Source organism: Otolemur garnettii, unplaced genomic scaffold (genome assembly GCF_000181295.1).
Source record: "Otolemur garnettii isolate 467f Iridium unplaced genomic scaffold, OtoGar3 scaffold00058, whole genome shotgun sequence".
Classification (NCBI taxonomy): Eukaryota; Metazoa; Chordata; class Mammalia; order Primates; family Galagidae; genus Otolemur; species Otolemur garnettii.
In genome coordinates this window covers 5,179,623-5,195,658 of record NW_003852453.1, presented here as the reverse complement: position 1 = coordinate 5,195,658, position 16,036 = coordinate 5,179,623, and the positions used below count along the sequence as shown (strand labels likewise).

At 43.1% G+C, this 16,036-nt stretch overlaps 1 protein-coding gene across 1 annotated transcript in view; it reads left to right on the top strand.

Annotated features, from left to right (window-relative positions):
- Positions 1–15,609, top strand: part of TOX3 (TOX high mobility group box family member 3) — a 56,688-nt gene extending 41,079 nt beyond the window's left edge. Inside the window, exons 5-8 of the mRNA XM_012806823.2 lie at positions 2,005–2,274; positions 7,041–7,268; positions 8,809–8,889; positions 13,636–15,609. Coding sequence (XP_012662277.2) covers positions 2,005–2,274; positions 7,041–7,268; positions 8,809–8,889; positions 13,636–14,358 — 1,302 coding nt within the window. The 3' untranslated portion in view covers positions 14,359–15,609. The remainder of the gene's footprint in view (positions 1–2,004; positions 2,275–7,040; positions 7,269–8,808; positions 8,890–13,635) is intronic.
- Positions 15,610–16,036: the final 427 nt, after the last annotated feature.

Sequence of the window (16,036 nt, the reverse complement as noted above, 5' to 3'; positions counted from 1 at the left end):
CCTCCAACTCCTGGGCTCAAGTGAGTCTCCTGCCTCTGCCTCCCACATAGCTGGGACCCCAGGCACCCACCACAATGCCTGGTTATTTTTTGGTTGCAGCTGTCATTATTGTTTGGCTGGCCCGGGCTGGATTTGAACCCACCACCTTAAGTCTATGTGGCTGGCGCCTTAGCCACTTGAGCCACAGGCGCCGGGCCAATGTGCTAGTTTTATATACGATTTGAAGTATTTTCATCAAACTGGTTAACATACCCTTCACAGCATTTTCTTAGTTACTGTGTTTAGACATTTATATTCTACACCTAGTAAATTTCACAGGGATGTACTGTATAATTATTTTGCAATTTTCTTTTTCACTTACTGTATCTTGGATGTCACTCTCCATCAGTGGTCATCGCCTGGGAGTAATTTGGGCAAAGTCTGGAGACATTTTTCTTTGTCATGACTGGTGGAGGGAAGAGGGTTACTGTCAGTCCCTAGTGAGTAGAAACTCTGGGAGTTCTGCAAAGCACCTACATGCCCAGGACAAGTTTCCACCACAAAAATTATCTGGTCCCAAATGTCTGTAGGGCTGCATTGGAGAAACCCAGTTCTAGATCAATGAATGTAAATCAAATTCATTATTCTTAAAAGCTTCATAACACTTTGTAGTATGGGTAAACAATAATGTATTCAACTGTTTTTCTTTAATGATAGGTCTTATTTAGTTCCGTTTATATGTTTAATAGTAAGAAACCAAATGTTCCACTTTATTTACAATTCATTCTGCTCCTTTAAAGAGCAAAAATAAGCCTTATCAGAAGGACTCAAAAGAGGAACGGTTAAGAATTCATGGGCTTGTGTATAAAATTAGATTCTGGGTCACTGTGAGTCAAGAGAATTTGGTTTCAGTAAAATCACAGACTCACTCTAAATGACATGCCTTAAAGTAAGTCATTTGAAAAGCATGTCTTCATTTTTTGATTCTTTGGAATTAAAAAAAAAAAAAAAAGAAGCAGCAGTAACAATTCTAAAGCCTTCTTGTAGGAATACCAAAACCAGAGAGGGCTACTTTTGAATAGCTGTGATAACTTTCAGAGGAAGGTATTTCTTATGACCTCTGCCTCCTCTCTCTCTCTCTCTCTCTCTCTCTCCATATATATATATATATATATATTACATATTTAGAAAGTGGGAGAGAGAGAGAGCATACAGGGTAGCCGTCAAGTTCATATGCAATTTAATACAGTTGTCTATTTTAAACTGCACACGAACTTGATGGCCACTCTGTGTATATTTCTAAAAATCCATTAGTACATTAAACCATGGTGGATTGAACAAAAGAAAACAAAGTAGGTCTCAATGAAGAAAGTGATATCCAATCCAGAAAACTTTGAATGACTTCCAGATGCCATTGACAATGTAATTCAGAATCAGCACGACCCTCTGGTTAACCACAGAGGATTTGACGGAAAGGGTGCCCTACAGCAAACAGATGTTTGCTCTGTGAAACCAAAGCTCTGTGTTTCTCTAGCCCATCCTCTCTACATGTCCTGCGTATTCCTGGAAGGGTAAAATAAAGACCGGATTCTCCTTCTCTCGCAGAGCTGGCTAAAGGGTAATGGAAACAGAGCCGTGTGTGAGAGAAGGATGGCCGGGCCGTGGGTGAGCTGGGAGGGCCGGGTCTCTGCGTGAACCCTTTCCCTGACAGCAGTCTTCTCAATAAGAAGCAAGAGTGGGAAATTATCTCTCCTTTTGCTAATAGCTCTGTTTTTTAATTTTTAGGTCATTAATGAAAGTTCTGTAGGGAAGTAGTATGGGTTGTATATTTGGGGTTGTGTTTCTGACTGTTCAGCTTTCTGGCATGAATGCTCAATGTTCAATAAGTGTAACAGAGACCATTGTCGTGCAGTAGGTCAGATTTGCAACATAGCAACAGGTTCAGCCTGACTAAGGAGCTGCTAACGTCATCAGTTTGTATTTGGGAAGACTGAAACCCTTTCCTCTTCACGTTTGCCTTCCTAGGATCAGAGCCACAGCCAGGTGTCCCAGTACCGTCAGGACCCCTCCTTGATCATGAGGTCTATTGTCCACATGACTGACGCCGCTTGCTCCGGGATCATGCCACCTGCTCAGCTCACCACCATCAACCAGTCTCAGCTCAGTGCCCAGTTAGGGCTGAATTTGGGAGGTGCCACTATGCCTCACACATCTCCTTCTCCTCCAGCAAGCAAATCGGCCACTCCTTCACCTTCCAGCTCCATCAATGAAGAGGATGCGGATGAAGCCAGCAGAGTAAGTTAGCCCAGCCCTGAGCATGTGACTTACAGGAGATTAGGGCATCACCCAGGCTCGTGTCTTTGAATTTCCTTCATGGTGTTACCTTCTCTCTCTTCTTGGATTTCGAGTAGTATTTAAGTTCATGATTTTTTTTTCTTCTAGTCTTTCACTTAATTATTTTCTGTAAAAAGCATTTTGAATTGGAAATTAGGAGACCTGGTTTCTCCTACCTAGTATAAGGCATGCCATTTAAACTCTTATAAGGATTAATTTTTCTAATCCACAAAAAGAGGGCTTGCACTCCCTTTGCAGAAATTTCCAGAGATTCTAGACTTTCCAGAAATCCTAAACAGTTTTGGTTCACGTCGAAAGCCTGTCACCTACTGCGTTGGCCAATCTGCGCCCACACTTGACAGCTCCCTGCCTTCAGTCAGACCTGTCAGGAAGTAAATTCTCATCTTTTCCATTTTTGCTTTTGTCGTGGAGAAATGTACAATTTGCAAATATGCACAGTTTGGAATAAAAAACTGAGGTCCAGGTGTGACTTTTCCAAATACTTAGGATAAAGAATGGAAAACCATCCTGGGATGGTCCACATTATCCTGACTTCATCTGTGACGTGCTTACACCTCCTCTGTGCCGGGGGTTTAACTCGGTTCTCATAAATACTCATGGGATCCCCACAGGGGATGAACAGCCATGTTGAAAACCAGCTCCAGATACGATTAGTGATGGAATTGGTGTATCTGGTGTGTTGAGATTACGAGTGATGCTGCTGGCGGGGGGCGGGAGGGGTGATGTGAGGAGGAATTTATCAAGAAGGTGATATTTTAATTAGGTCTGAACCGATACAGAAAAGTTTGGGAGGCGGACGAGAGAGGCCAGCATTTTTGTGGTATCATCTGGGGTATCGTGACCTTTGGCATGGGGAGGACATAAAAGGAAGTTGGAGAAAGAAATGTCTTCAGTCTGGTGTCTTTTTCTTTCTCTTGGTTTTGAGAGCTGATTAATTATTTGCACAGTGGATTGGTGTAAGTAATTTATGCTGTAGAAAGGTAACTTGGGCTACTTATAGAATTGCCTTACAAAGACAGGGACCAACGTTCAGGAAGTTGTCAGGAGACCGTTTTGTTCTGTCTCCTTTCATCAAAGGAGGGATGGACAGGAGGTCCCCGCTTAGTGGGACACATAGGAGGGAGAACCATGAAGATTTGGTGAGCCACTGGGATTTGGAGATGTAAGAGATGAATTTGGGTTTCGTCTGAGAGTCCAACTGCGTATCAGGACGTGAAAGGATCAGCCCAGAAGGAGGGGAGTGTTCTGTGTTTCTCCACGGGGAAGATGAGAGCTTGGTGTGTTACTGGGTGAATGTGGCGTCTACAAGTCACACACTGAGGCCGGAACTGGTAACAAACACCATCAGCCGTAGATGGGAGGACGTGAATTAATTAGTATTTATTAGAGAACGTAGGAGCAGGTCAAAGACAGAGCTCTGAGCCTCACTTTTTCTTTCTTTTGAGACAGAGTCTCACTTTGTCACCCTCAGTAGAGTGCTGCAGTGTCACAGTTCACAGCAACCTCCAACTCCTGGGTGTAAGCGATTCTCTTGCCTCAGCCTCCCAAGCAGCTGGGACTACAGGCGTCCACCCCAAATGCCCAGCTATTTTTTTGTTGCAGTTGTCATTGTTGTTTAGCAGGGCTGGGTTTGAACCTGCCAGCCTGGGTGCATGTGGCCGGCGCTGTAACCACTGTGCTATGGGTGCTGAGCTGCCTCACTTATGTTTAAATAGGAAACAGAAAGAGAGGGCAGGAGAAGACTGAGAGTGATGGAGAGGGAGGTTTTGAATAATGTTGTGGGAGTCAAAGGGATTTCAAGGTGGAATGTTTGGTCTGTAGCCTCAAATTAGCACCCCGGTGAGCGCAGAGATGGGAGATGCACTAACTCTCTCTCTCACTCATAGACATAGTGAAAACTAATGGTGGAGGGAACTTGAAGGGCGTGAAGAAGGTTGGGCTGGGTTTGGGCTGGACAGAATAATCAGGGGGCTCCCTTTCCCTCCTCTCCTGTGGCCGCTCATCTGCAAACTTACCTATATGCCTCGCTGAAATTGTCACATCGAAAGCGAACCTTTTACATGACTCCCAACTATTTCCATTTTCAGCAAGGGTCTAAGTGTTGTATAAAGACAAGGAATCCAATTTGTTATCTTTTAAGCACCTTAGCGGAGGAAGGGAGATTAAAATTATCGTTGATCATGTCACTTTGAGGTAAAGCTATTTCTCCAGCTTTCCGTCCCAACCATTTTAAGTCAGAGGTGGAAAAATTTCTTTCAGAGAACTAATTCTGAGCTTTTATTTAAACTGTGGGACTTTTCCTTTCTGGTTGATTCTAAGAGAGTAATGATGATTAGGGTAAGTCATGGTTATCCAGGAAAGGCTTCAAAGGTTGTTGACATTATTGTTTTATACAAGTTGAGATGAGAAGGTCAACTTCTCATTTTCACAAAAACCTGCTGTGGAAATGACTTTCCTGATGCCTTTGGTTGGGGTATTGTTGGCACGAACAGTATCAAATTTTCCTCTAGGAAGAAAATATAGTTGTGTGACTCCATTAGAAAAATGTGCATTTGTGTGTGTGTGTATGTGTGTGAGGGTGCCAAAAAATGTATACACATTTTAAAAAAGGAAAAAAAACTATCAAAATTGCAATACTCAATATATACCGATAACAAAAGATGAATACAAGTGAGATTGAGCACCTCTTGTGATTACAGAAATCAAAGGTGACGTGAATATTATATATATGTATATACACACACACGTGTGAGTATTTCTTGTGTGTTATATACATATATTTTTTCTTGTTGCTGAACTGTCTTCCTTGAAGGAAAACTTGGCTCCAATTGAAGCTGGAAGGCATCTGACTCTCTTGAAAGTTCAGATTCATTAAGTAGAATTAAACTAGTTCCACGTATTCTGAAAATTTAGAAGAATAACTATGAGGCAGGTGTGGTGGCTACCCCCTCTAATCGCAGCACTCTGGGAAGCTGAGGTGGGAGGCTCCCTTGAGCTCAGGAGTTTGAGACCAGCCTGAGCAAGACTGAGACTCCCCTCCACTAAAACTACAAAAACTAGCTGGGCATTGTAGTGGGCACCTCCGAGCTACTCGGGAAGCTAAGGCAGGAGGATCCCTTGAGCTCAAGAATTTGAGGTTGTTGTGAGCACTCTACCCAGGGTGAGAGAATGAGACTCTGTCTCAAAAAAGAAAGAAAGAGAGAGAAAGAGGGAGGGAGGGAGAGAGAAAGAAAGAAAGGAAAGAAAGACTATGAAGGCTAGAGCGTTATTGAATTAATTGTGTGGGTTATGGAAGCAAACACCATAGGTGTTTATATATAAGCATATAAACCACTTGTATGAAGTGTGGGTGTTGCTACCACTCAGTGCAGACGATACAGCTCCCTAAAAGTAGGCCCGTGATTCCTTAACGCCTAGAGGTTCAGAACTCTCTACAAAAGGTTGCCTACCAGTTTTCCTCCTAATAATTTTAGTTACTTGGATTAAGTTCCCAATGACTCTCATTCAGAAAGGAATAATACTCTAGGAAAATTTGCATCAGGATCAAGGCCATTAAAAGCCCATCTGTTAGTAACTTGAATCTATCTCTGTTGATCTTGCTCAAGGCTGGAAAATGCATTTTCTTAAACACTTAGGATTCCTGATGAAGTTAACTGCAAAAATCATCTTCAATATAGTCATACTGTAACTTAGGAGAAGAAAACTAGGCTGATGAATCAACGCCAGTGCCTCAGACAAAGGCCTCAAGATATTTTTAATGATAAGTTAGAGTCAGGCCACCAAATTCTCTGATGAGTGTATTTAAATGATCAGTGAAATTAGGTGATGGTAGCAGATAAATATGGAACCTAGTAGCATATGAGCTGGGGAGTTCTGCCTATACCATTTTTAAGGTTGGTTCTGATCTCACGGAGCTCATACTGTGGGTATGTGCCAGTGTCTGTGGCGGTGTCCTCGTGGGCAGGGTTACTTATCACACGTTGTCTTCTTTTTGGTCTCAGTGACTTTAAATATCAATTATTAATACCCCGATTTTACAGGTTTTTCCTTTTATCAATTTCCTTTCTATCTCTAAAGTAGTTTTGACATTTTTACATTTCTTGTTATCCTATTCTTTAGAAAGTTGTTCCTTTAGAAAATAGAGATGACCTTTTCCTTGCAGGACCAGTGTAGAGCTTGTAGCTAATTTCCGTCTTGAGTTTCCGGAGATGCGTTAGTAAAATAACATTCTGGCCAAAAAAAAAATCAATATAGGCAGATGACGCATATGGCATGTGACTGGGCAAGGGACCTCATTTAGAATATTTAAATATGAGCAGCATCCTGGATCTTATGGAGGTTTAACTTCTAAAATCCTTGAAAATGTAAACTATTTTGTTTATGTGTACATGTGGCAATATATATGTGTGTATATATAGCATCGCCTGGTACAGAGTGTTCTGTTTTTCATTACTCATAATTGCTATTTAGAGCATATGTTACGAATGTATTGAAGATACTTCTGGGTCTCATTAATCAATGTCCTAAACACTAATCTCTGCCATCCAGTTAACTCCAAGCAAGTTTACCCTCCCCGTGTTGGGAGGTGATTCATCTGCAGACGATGCTTAACAAAACCTTAAAAGAACAATTACAGATCTGAGTTAGGTCTTGCTACATTCTCTGCAAGTACATTCCAGGTGGTGAATTCTCTTCCTGCTTTGCAGGCCATTGGAGAGAAAAGAGCTGCTCCAGATTCTGGCAAGAAGCCCAAGACTCCAAAGAAAAAGAAAAAGAAAGATCCGAATGAGCCTCAGAAGCCAGTGTCAGCGTACGCCCTGTTTTTCAGAGACACACAGGCGGCAATTAAAGGTCAAAACCCCAATGCAACCTTTGGAGAGGTCTCTAAGATCGTAGCATCGATGTGGGACAGCCTTGGAGAGGAACAGAAGCAGGTGAGGCAGAGATCCGCGTGGCCGCCTGTGACCAAGTGACCAGAGCATTCCTTACACCTGTTCTGGGTACACGCTTTCACTTCATATGACTGCTTTTTACGAAAGCCTTTTCCAAGCTATGGAATTAAAAAATACACAAATGTATAGATCTAAACAAGTTCCCAGTTTCACTGATTTCTCTGCCAGCTTAAGGGTGCATGCTCAGAACCCATTCAGAGGAGGGTTGGAAGAAATCCAGGCAGTATCCAGCAAGCATAAACTTTTGATGATAATCTTTTCATTTTAAATAATGTGGAATTTTCCCCCTCCGTTCAGAAAGGGCACTACAAAGGGCTTAGGTCCGTCCTGCTTGCCTTTCCCTTGATCATCTCTCTGAACCCTTGTGCCGTCCTGGTGGGTTTCCAAACTTTGAAGCTGCCTCTGCACGTCTCATTGTCACTAGGCATTTGAAATTTTATTCCAAGTTCATTTTAAAGCGAGGCAGTATGAGAGGTATTCAGAGATTAGCCATGCTGGTGGGAGATACTTCCTTAGAGGCCTGGTCTCCTCTCCTTCCCGGAGCAAGTCCCCCACGTAAATGAGGAGAAGAATGCTTCCCGTGGGGGTCAGGCCCCCCTCTGCTCCTTGCATGAAACTCCAATTACCATTAATAGGAATTAACTTTTACATAGCCACAGAAGAACAGAAGGACCCCTGTGAGTGATAAAGTCGAATAATTGTTTACCTTTGATTTCTATTTTCAAATCATACACTCATTTCACCAACTCATTCCTCCTGTAACTATAGAATGTTCCAGTTTGCAGTGAGTTTATTGGTGTACGAAGCAGACTGATTTTTCTGTCCCAGAAATGTAATTCTTAGGGACTGGGAAACCGCTTGCCGCACTTAACTTTTAAACTCTGGAGAGAAAGATAGCTGCACTTTGCTGGAACCCCCAGCCATTGGCCACCTGAGAGAAAGGATGCCCAAGTCATGTTTAATGTATTGGGGTTTATTTATGTAACTCAGTTGCCTCACAAATGGAAATCGCCCCTTGTTCTTTGATTTCTGACCGATTTCTTTTCCTCTAAAAGAAAACCAAGGTCTAAGGGCCTCCGTGTGTATCTTTCTGTGTTCACACACTCTACCTATCATTTTTATTCTCCAATTCGGTAAAGCCGTGTAAAGGAAAGACGATTCTGATTACTTTCTATAACATAAGCCGTATGTGGCAAAGTTTCTGCTTCTCGTAACCTTTTGATTGCCTTAGCAGGAGGCTGTCAGCAGTTACTCTCAAGGAATCCCTATTACAATCGGAAATCCATTTCTCATTGGCCAATAGTAGATATCAAAACTGCGCTCCGTGAGGGTAGCAGGGTTTGGTTTGGTTTCGTTTGGTTTTAATATCTGTGTGTGTGTGTGTGTAAACATTTAAAAGTGAGAGCCAAGGAGACCCAGCGTTTTTTATGAGTTATGTTTATGGGACCTAATTTGTGCAGGAGTTATTTTATAGCTGAGGATTTATACACTAAAAGTGGTGCTAATTGTGGTCTTTTAATAGGTCTATAAAAGGAAAACAGAAGCTGCCAAAAAGGAATACCTGAAGGCCCTGGCCGCGTACAGGGCCAGCCTCGTTTCTAAGGTAAACCTGGGCGGGAGTGGCCGGCGTCGGACACAGTTAGGCCGCCGAACGCAGCCCTCAAGCGCTGAAACCATAAATGGACTCCCCTAAGGGTTGATCAGAAAGCATCGCAAACTACTCATAAATGCTTTGGTTTCCATTAGAGGTTACCCGAATGACGACATGAAAAATATGAGTTAATTTAAGTGCCTGAATCTAAATTGTCTCCAAAAGACTCACGGATCTTTCTACATATGCACGTAGGGCTGCAGATACATTTCAAATAGACTCTTGTTCTTTCTTTTTGTCAGGGACCGGGATCTGAGTTCACGTCCTTTATTTCAACTGGGAGATGTTTGTCAGGCATTTTTGGACATCGCATCATAAATTTCCAGTGGTTACATTACTACAGTGGGGGTTGTTGCATTTTGACCAGACTATTCCATATCATATAAATAAATAAACCTCATGATTATTTAAAATAAAATTACATTCTGAGTACTAAAGGAAAAAGCATATGTATTATACATAGAGTATACAGTAGGCCCTGATAAAGTGTACCCATGTTCCAAACAAATGTCACTCTGGGTTTATAATTACTTAGATCCAGAAAGAGCATGAACGGCTACATTATATTATTTAAGGTTTAATTAACATTATCTGTTGGCTTCCTGGAGTTTAGGGAGAGTTAGGGAGGGTAATTCGTTCTAAAACATTTTTGCTCTTGATAAATTTCTTCTGGCAAAGAGAGAGACCATTTCGTGGTCTCTGTTGTTGCCTTGAAGTACAACATAGGGCCTCACAGTCATTTAGAAAGGCTCTTTCCCTTTTCCTCATCTTCCCTGAGTTGTTTCTTCTTTGTATTATCTTTATTAAGATCTGCCGTTGACAGCTGCTCAGAATCCCATCAACAGAGGTCCTCTGTCTCTGCTGACAGCTTAGGACACTTCCCACTTTATTAGAAAGAAAAAAAACATTTATCAGGTCAACAGCAGAACCTTTTTTTGAGACTCGGGAAGACACACATCGGAAGATATACTGATTCTGTTCTCAGATTTGTACATTGGCTGAAAACAACTGATTGTGTGGGTGACAGATGTTAAGAACTGAAGTACAGTTGATGGTCAATTAGATGGACCGATGTGAGTAGCATAAGAGTGTGCGTGTTCTTCTTACGTGAATCATTCATTCATTTATCCAGAAACAGGTATGGGTGGTCTTTGTGAATTAGATAGAGCACGAATAATTGACCATACATGGATGTAAGCCAAGAACCAGGATCTCAAAAGGGATTCAGAAAATATTAACCAGTAGGCCAGGCACAGTGGCACACGCCTGCAATCCTACACTCTGAGAGGCTGAAGCGATGGATTGCTTGAGCTCAGGAGTTTTGACACCAGCCTGAGCAAGAGTGAGACCTGTCTCTAAAAACAGCTGGGCATTGTGATAAGTGCCTGTAGTCCCAGCTACTCAGGAGGCTGAGGCAAGAGGATCACTTAAGCCCAAGAGTTTGAGGTTGCTGTGAGCTATGACACCATGGCACTCTTCCCTGAGAGACAAAATGAGACTTTGTCTCAAAAAAAAAAAATTAGCCATTAATTATTCAAGTCTAGACTTAGGATAATTTAAAAGTTAAACTTTGTGTGCTAGAATAAGGATTCAGAAATATTTCCAAATGGAATTCAATGACCTTAACACCCCAATAGAATGGTATTTAAGATGAATAAATCTAAAATACAGGTTTTTAAAAAATTTTTGTTTTTTAATTCAGTAAATGCAATTTGAGAGGATTCTAAATTTATATTGAAGCAACTGAAATAGTCCTTGAAATACAAGTTTAGAATTATTTTAGCCTGAACCCAAGGTGTAAAATAGCTGCTAATACAGTGATCATGTAGGAAGCAGCATCTAATTGTCTAGAGCGATGACTAGCTTCTGTCTTGCCCCCGACAACTTAAAGAGAGACGGCAGCCAATTGAAGGCCCTCCAGAGAGCTGCCTCCATGATGGTGAGGCTGGAAATCAAATGGTATTAGGACAGTGGAGAGAATCGGGGAGGTGAGAATGTGGGGGCGTGTGAGCTGAGACCACAGATACCAGGGTCATTGTATACGGGAAACTAAGTTAATCTCTCTGGCCTCGGAGAAGAACTCATACATCAGGTGAGGGTGTAGGGAGCAAGATTTTAGTCCCAACGTCCAGAGTAACATTTGGGTCTCATCATAGTTAACTTATGTCTCTACATGCAGAGCCTCGGACGTCCACCCTTAAGATGTGACTTTACTATGACTTTTAATCTTCACAACATCCAAAGCAATTGCCAGAAGCTTAAATTGTAAGGGAAGAAGGAGGCAGGCAGGGACAAACTCTTTATAATCATTTCCTGTCACCATTTACCATGGAGGTGACACCTTAGTGCAGTGGTTCTCAACCTTCCTAATGCCTCGAGCCTTTAATACAGTTCCTGTGGGTCATGACCCACAGGTTGAGAACCACTGACAGAGGCCCAGCAGTACAACTGCCCAGTCTAAATATGGACTTTGTGGTTTCTGAAGACCAGCTTGGTGATTTTTTAAATACTGGAGTATATAAGAATTATGTATGTGGCTATGTGGACAAAGCCATGTGTAGAAAATAACTGAGTATTTACAGCCTGTCTCTCCCTCCAGTAAACGTGCAGCCACACTAAGCTTTTATAATGCAGAGCTGTTCACTGACTGATGCTTCACAGTGATTACAGGTGTTCGTTCAAACAGAAGCCACTGGAGGTGACTCTATCTGAGGTCACTTCTCAGGTTCCTTCCGATAGTCAGATTTTATACATCTGAGTCATAACAACTTAACAGGTAAACATTGAAAACTAGTAAAGATGGTGGGTGACTGCCTCCAAGACGCCCTTAGCACCCCCTTAGAAGTCCTAATTTTGTAAAGACTGAAAGGAAAAAATAATCTTTAAGATGAGTCATTCCAATTACTGTTGCATTAGTAAAAGAATTTATTTTTGTGGTGGTAATGATGTGCTCTTTCTTTTTTCTTTTTGAGACAGAGTCTCACTGTGTCACTCTCGGTAGCATAGCAACCTCAAACTCGTGGGCATAAGCGATTCTCTTACCTCAGCCTCCCAAGTAGCTGGGACTATAGGCACCACCACAACAGCCAGCTAATTTTTATTGCAGTTGCTATTATTGTTTAGCTGGCCCAGGCCAGATTCGAACCTGCCAGCCTTGATGTATGAGGCTGGTGCCGGAACCACTGTGCTACAGGTGCTGAGCCTACTTTTTTTCTTTTCTTTTTTTTTTTTCTTTTTTTTGAGACTGAATCTCTTTTCCTTAGGGCAGAGAGCCCTGGCATCATTGTAGCTCACAACAACCTCAAACTCCAGGGTTCAAGAAATCCTCTTGCCTTAGTTTCCCAAGTACCTGGGACTGTAGGCATGTACCACCTGTGGTAGAGACGGGGTCTCACTCTTGCTCAGGGTGGTCTTGAACTCCTGAGCTAAAGCAATCCACCTACCTTGGCCTCTCGGAGTGCTAGGATTACAGGCGTGAGCTGTGTCCCCAGAGGTAGTGGTGTGCTCTGGGCACAAAGCGTAATAGGTAGTCTCTCTTTGTGTTTATTCCTAGACCTGCTGTTTATTGTATGATAAGTTCTTCAGTGTTGAACATTCTCCCCTTATCTGTGGCTCCTTTGCTCAATTCTGGAAATCTTCAAAAACAGTTGGTAAAGCAAACATTTCTGAAGTTGTGAGATGCTTCAACTTAGTATCTCTGAGGCATCCAGTGATATTTTTCTTGTGTTCAAGTGAGCACTTTTGTACATAATCATGCAAACGCAGGGCTTTGGTGTGTTCTTAACACATGAGTTTATTTAATTCTCACAACTTCTTCATGGGGCAGAAACTGTGCGACCCCATGTTATAAATAAGGAAACCCAAGAACAGATGGGTGAATTAACTTGCCCAGAGTCACAAAGAGGTTAGGTAGTACAGCTGGTTTTGAACTAGGGCAGTCTGTAGGCTACTAGTGTCTTTCAACATGCAGCTCTCAGTGGGGAGGTCAGTGCAGATTTCAATGTGACAGAATTGTTGCCCTTCAGCAAGGGTGGCAGCTCTTTTTGGCACAGTAGTGCCATGTAACAACCATCCCCAAAGCTTAGTGATTTTAAAAGATAAGCGTTTAGGGTGGTGCCTGTGGCTCAAAGGATTAGGGCACTGACCCCATATGCTGGAGGTGGTGGGTTCAAACCCAGCCCTGGCCAAAAATTGCAAAAAACAAGCAAACAAAAAAAGGTAAGCGTTTATCTCAGAGAGTGCCAGTTAGCTGAGATCCAGGCTGGACCCCTCCACAGGGTCAGCTTATAGTTTGGAGGGGAAGGGACTGAACTCATTGGCACACATGGCAGTTGATTGGCTAGAAGTGAGTTCCTTACTGTGTGAGGTGTCTGGGCCACTTGTCTATCTGGCCACGGGGTGGTGGCAGGTGGAGAGAGGGAGACAGAGGGAGAGAGAAGGTGCAGGGTCTCTCGAGTCCTCAGCTTGGAACTGGGACAGTGTCACTGTCATCGCGGGACTAGCCCAAGCGTGAGGGGTTGGGGAACTTGACTCCACCTCTGGGAGGAGCTTAAGAGTCACACCATGGAACATGGGTACCAGGCAGCCTGAATAGTGGTAGCCGTTCAAAACAGAAAAAAAAAAATCCGTTTGTAATACTTTATTGGAAACACCTGTGTATTACTGTAACATTCTGGAATTTTCTCCCCGGCAACGCAGGCAGCCGCCGAGTCGGCAGAAGCCCAGACCATCCGTTCTGTTCAGCAGACCCTGGCGTCCACCAATCTCACGTCCTCCCTGCTCCTCAACGCTCCCCTGTCTCAACACGGGACGGTGTCGGCGTCGCCTCAGACTCTCCAGCAATCGCTCCCCAGGTCCATCGCTCCCAAACCCTTGACCATGAGACTCCCCATGAACCAGATTGTCGCGTCCGTCACCATCGCGGCCAACATGCCCTCGAACATTGGGGCTCCACTGATAAGCTCCATGGGAACCGCCATGGTTGGCTCAGCCTCCTCCACCCAAGTGAGCCCTTCGGTGCAGACCCAGCAGCACCAGCTGCAGCTGCAGCAGCAACAGCAGCAGCAGCAGCAGCAGATGCAACAGATGCAGCAGCAGCAGCTGCAGCAGCACCAGATGCATCAGCAAATCCAGCAGCAGATGCAGCAGCAGCATTTCCAGCACCACATGCAGCAGCAGCTGCAGCAGCAGATCAGCCAACAGCAGCTGCAGCAGCAGCTGCAGCAGCATCTCCAGCTCCAGCAGCTGCAGCAGCTGCAGCAGCAGTCCCAGCCCTCGCCCCGGCAGCACTCCCCCGCCGCCTCTCAGATCACATCCCCCCTCCCGGCCATCGGCAGCCCCCAGCCGGCCTCGCAGCAGCACCCGCCGCAGATACAGGCGCAGACTCAGACTCAAGTGCTATCGCAGGTCAGTATTTTCTGAGGACGCTCGGGTGCGTGGCGGACGGATCCCCTGCGCGGAGGAGCAGAGTGGCGGAGGAGGGGAAGGTGGAGGATGTGGCTGAGACTTGTAAGCTGACGTTGCTGATGCGGCATCCGTGACAGATCACACGGTCCTCTCACGTGTCTATCAGATAGGCAATAAGAACCGCAGTGTAGCTGGGAACATCTTTTAGCCGACTGTAAATCACTTTGTTTTTAAACAAGAACACCTGTGCTCTTTTCTGTGCTGCCTTTTTTATTTATTCAGGCTATTCCTACAATATGTGAATCAAACTGTTTAATGGATCCTGGGGACGTACCGACGACTATAGACTGGCCTCTCTTGCGTCGTAGAAAAATGGCCTTATTTCTCCAGAAGTGAGTAAACCGCACTTCCAGGCTGTTTGAACTTCCGAAGCCCTAAAAATAAAAAGCACAGTTGTAACTACCTGAGATACGCCAAGTTCCGGTTTCATACAAGCATTTGTATGACGTGAATAGTGGATGGCATTTTTTTGTCATGAAAAAAAAGAATAATGTAAATCACAGACTTTTGCCAAAGCTCTTATTTTTTTTCCTAAATCTCTCCAGAAAGAAAGAAAAAAATGCAAGTGATTAGATTCAATTATTGACTCTGTTTCACTTTTTATCCTTGACTTCTCCAAATGAAATCACAGTACATGTTGTAACAGAATATCTATGACCACTGTAAGCCCACTATATGCATTCCAATTAGAAGAAGAGAAATGTGAATATTATATTCCGTGTTTTGAGTGACAAGTTTCAAAAAGTGAAAAAAACACTGTATTTTTAAAAGGGAAATGCACTTAAATGAGAACCGTTATTACAAAAGTTAAGATTTAAAAGAGTAAAAGCGAGAGTTTTTATTATGATGTAATACTGGTAGACTATTTAAAAGGCGCACCACATCAGAATAATCAATGTAAATATTTTCTTTCAAAGTTGTAAGTTTTCATATCATGTGTTGTAAAGTTTTCCTAAACGAGGCTTTAACGTAAACACTGGTGACAGAAACCATTCATTGCTACATTGCTTATTGTGTTTTTATGCTGTTTTATACTTTTTTATGAGTTATGATAGCAGCAATTAAGTTGTTTGTATTTTGCTTAACTAAAACAAAAAAATGCTTTTATCTTGCTATAGAATAAACACATTTCAGTAAAAACCGTGGACTGTATTTTGATGCAACAACAAGGAAAACCTGTTCACTTTTCAAATAAAATGTTATGTCCAATTTCACTTTGGGTCCCTTGCCTACGTCTCAGATGGGGAAATATGCCACACACCCAGCTTTATTTAAGCATCATCTTCGGTTTTCAGTCGGAAATATATTCATGGCTGGAGTTTGGATTGCCCAGCCCAAATCTAGGCACTGTGAACAAAAACCAAAAAATCCCACTGGAAACATTTTTGTAATTTGTCCTTTGGTTACTATGCAAGGGCAAGGTAAGTGTGTAAAGAAAATTCCATTTGCTTTCTCTACGTGGGGCTAGAACTGGTTGGGCATGGTGCTGTTATTGCTATTAAAACGGATAGTGAATGCTCATTCTTAAGCCAAAATAATGATTGTGGTGCCCATTTCTTCCCCCCTTTTCTTGCTCTGTGGTGGCCCCTCTTTGAGAGCAGTGTGACCACTATCCCCAGTTGTCTCCCGTGAT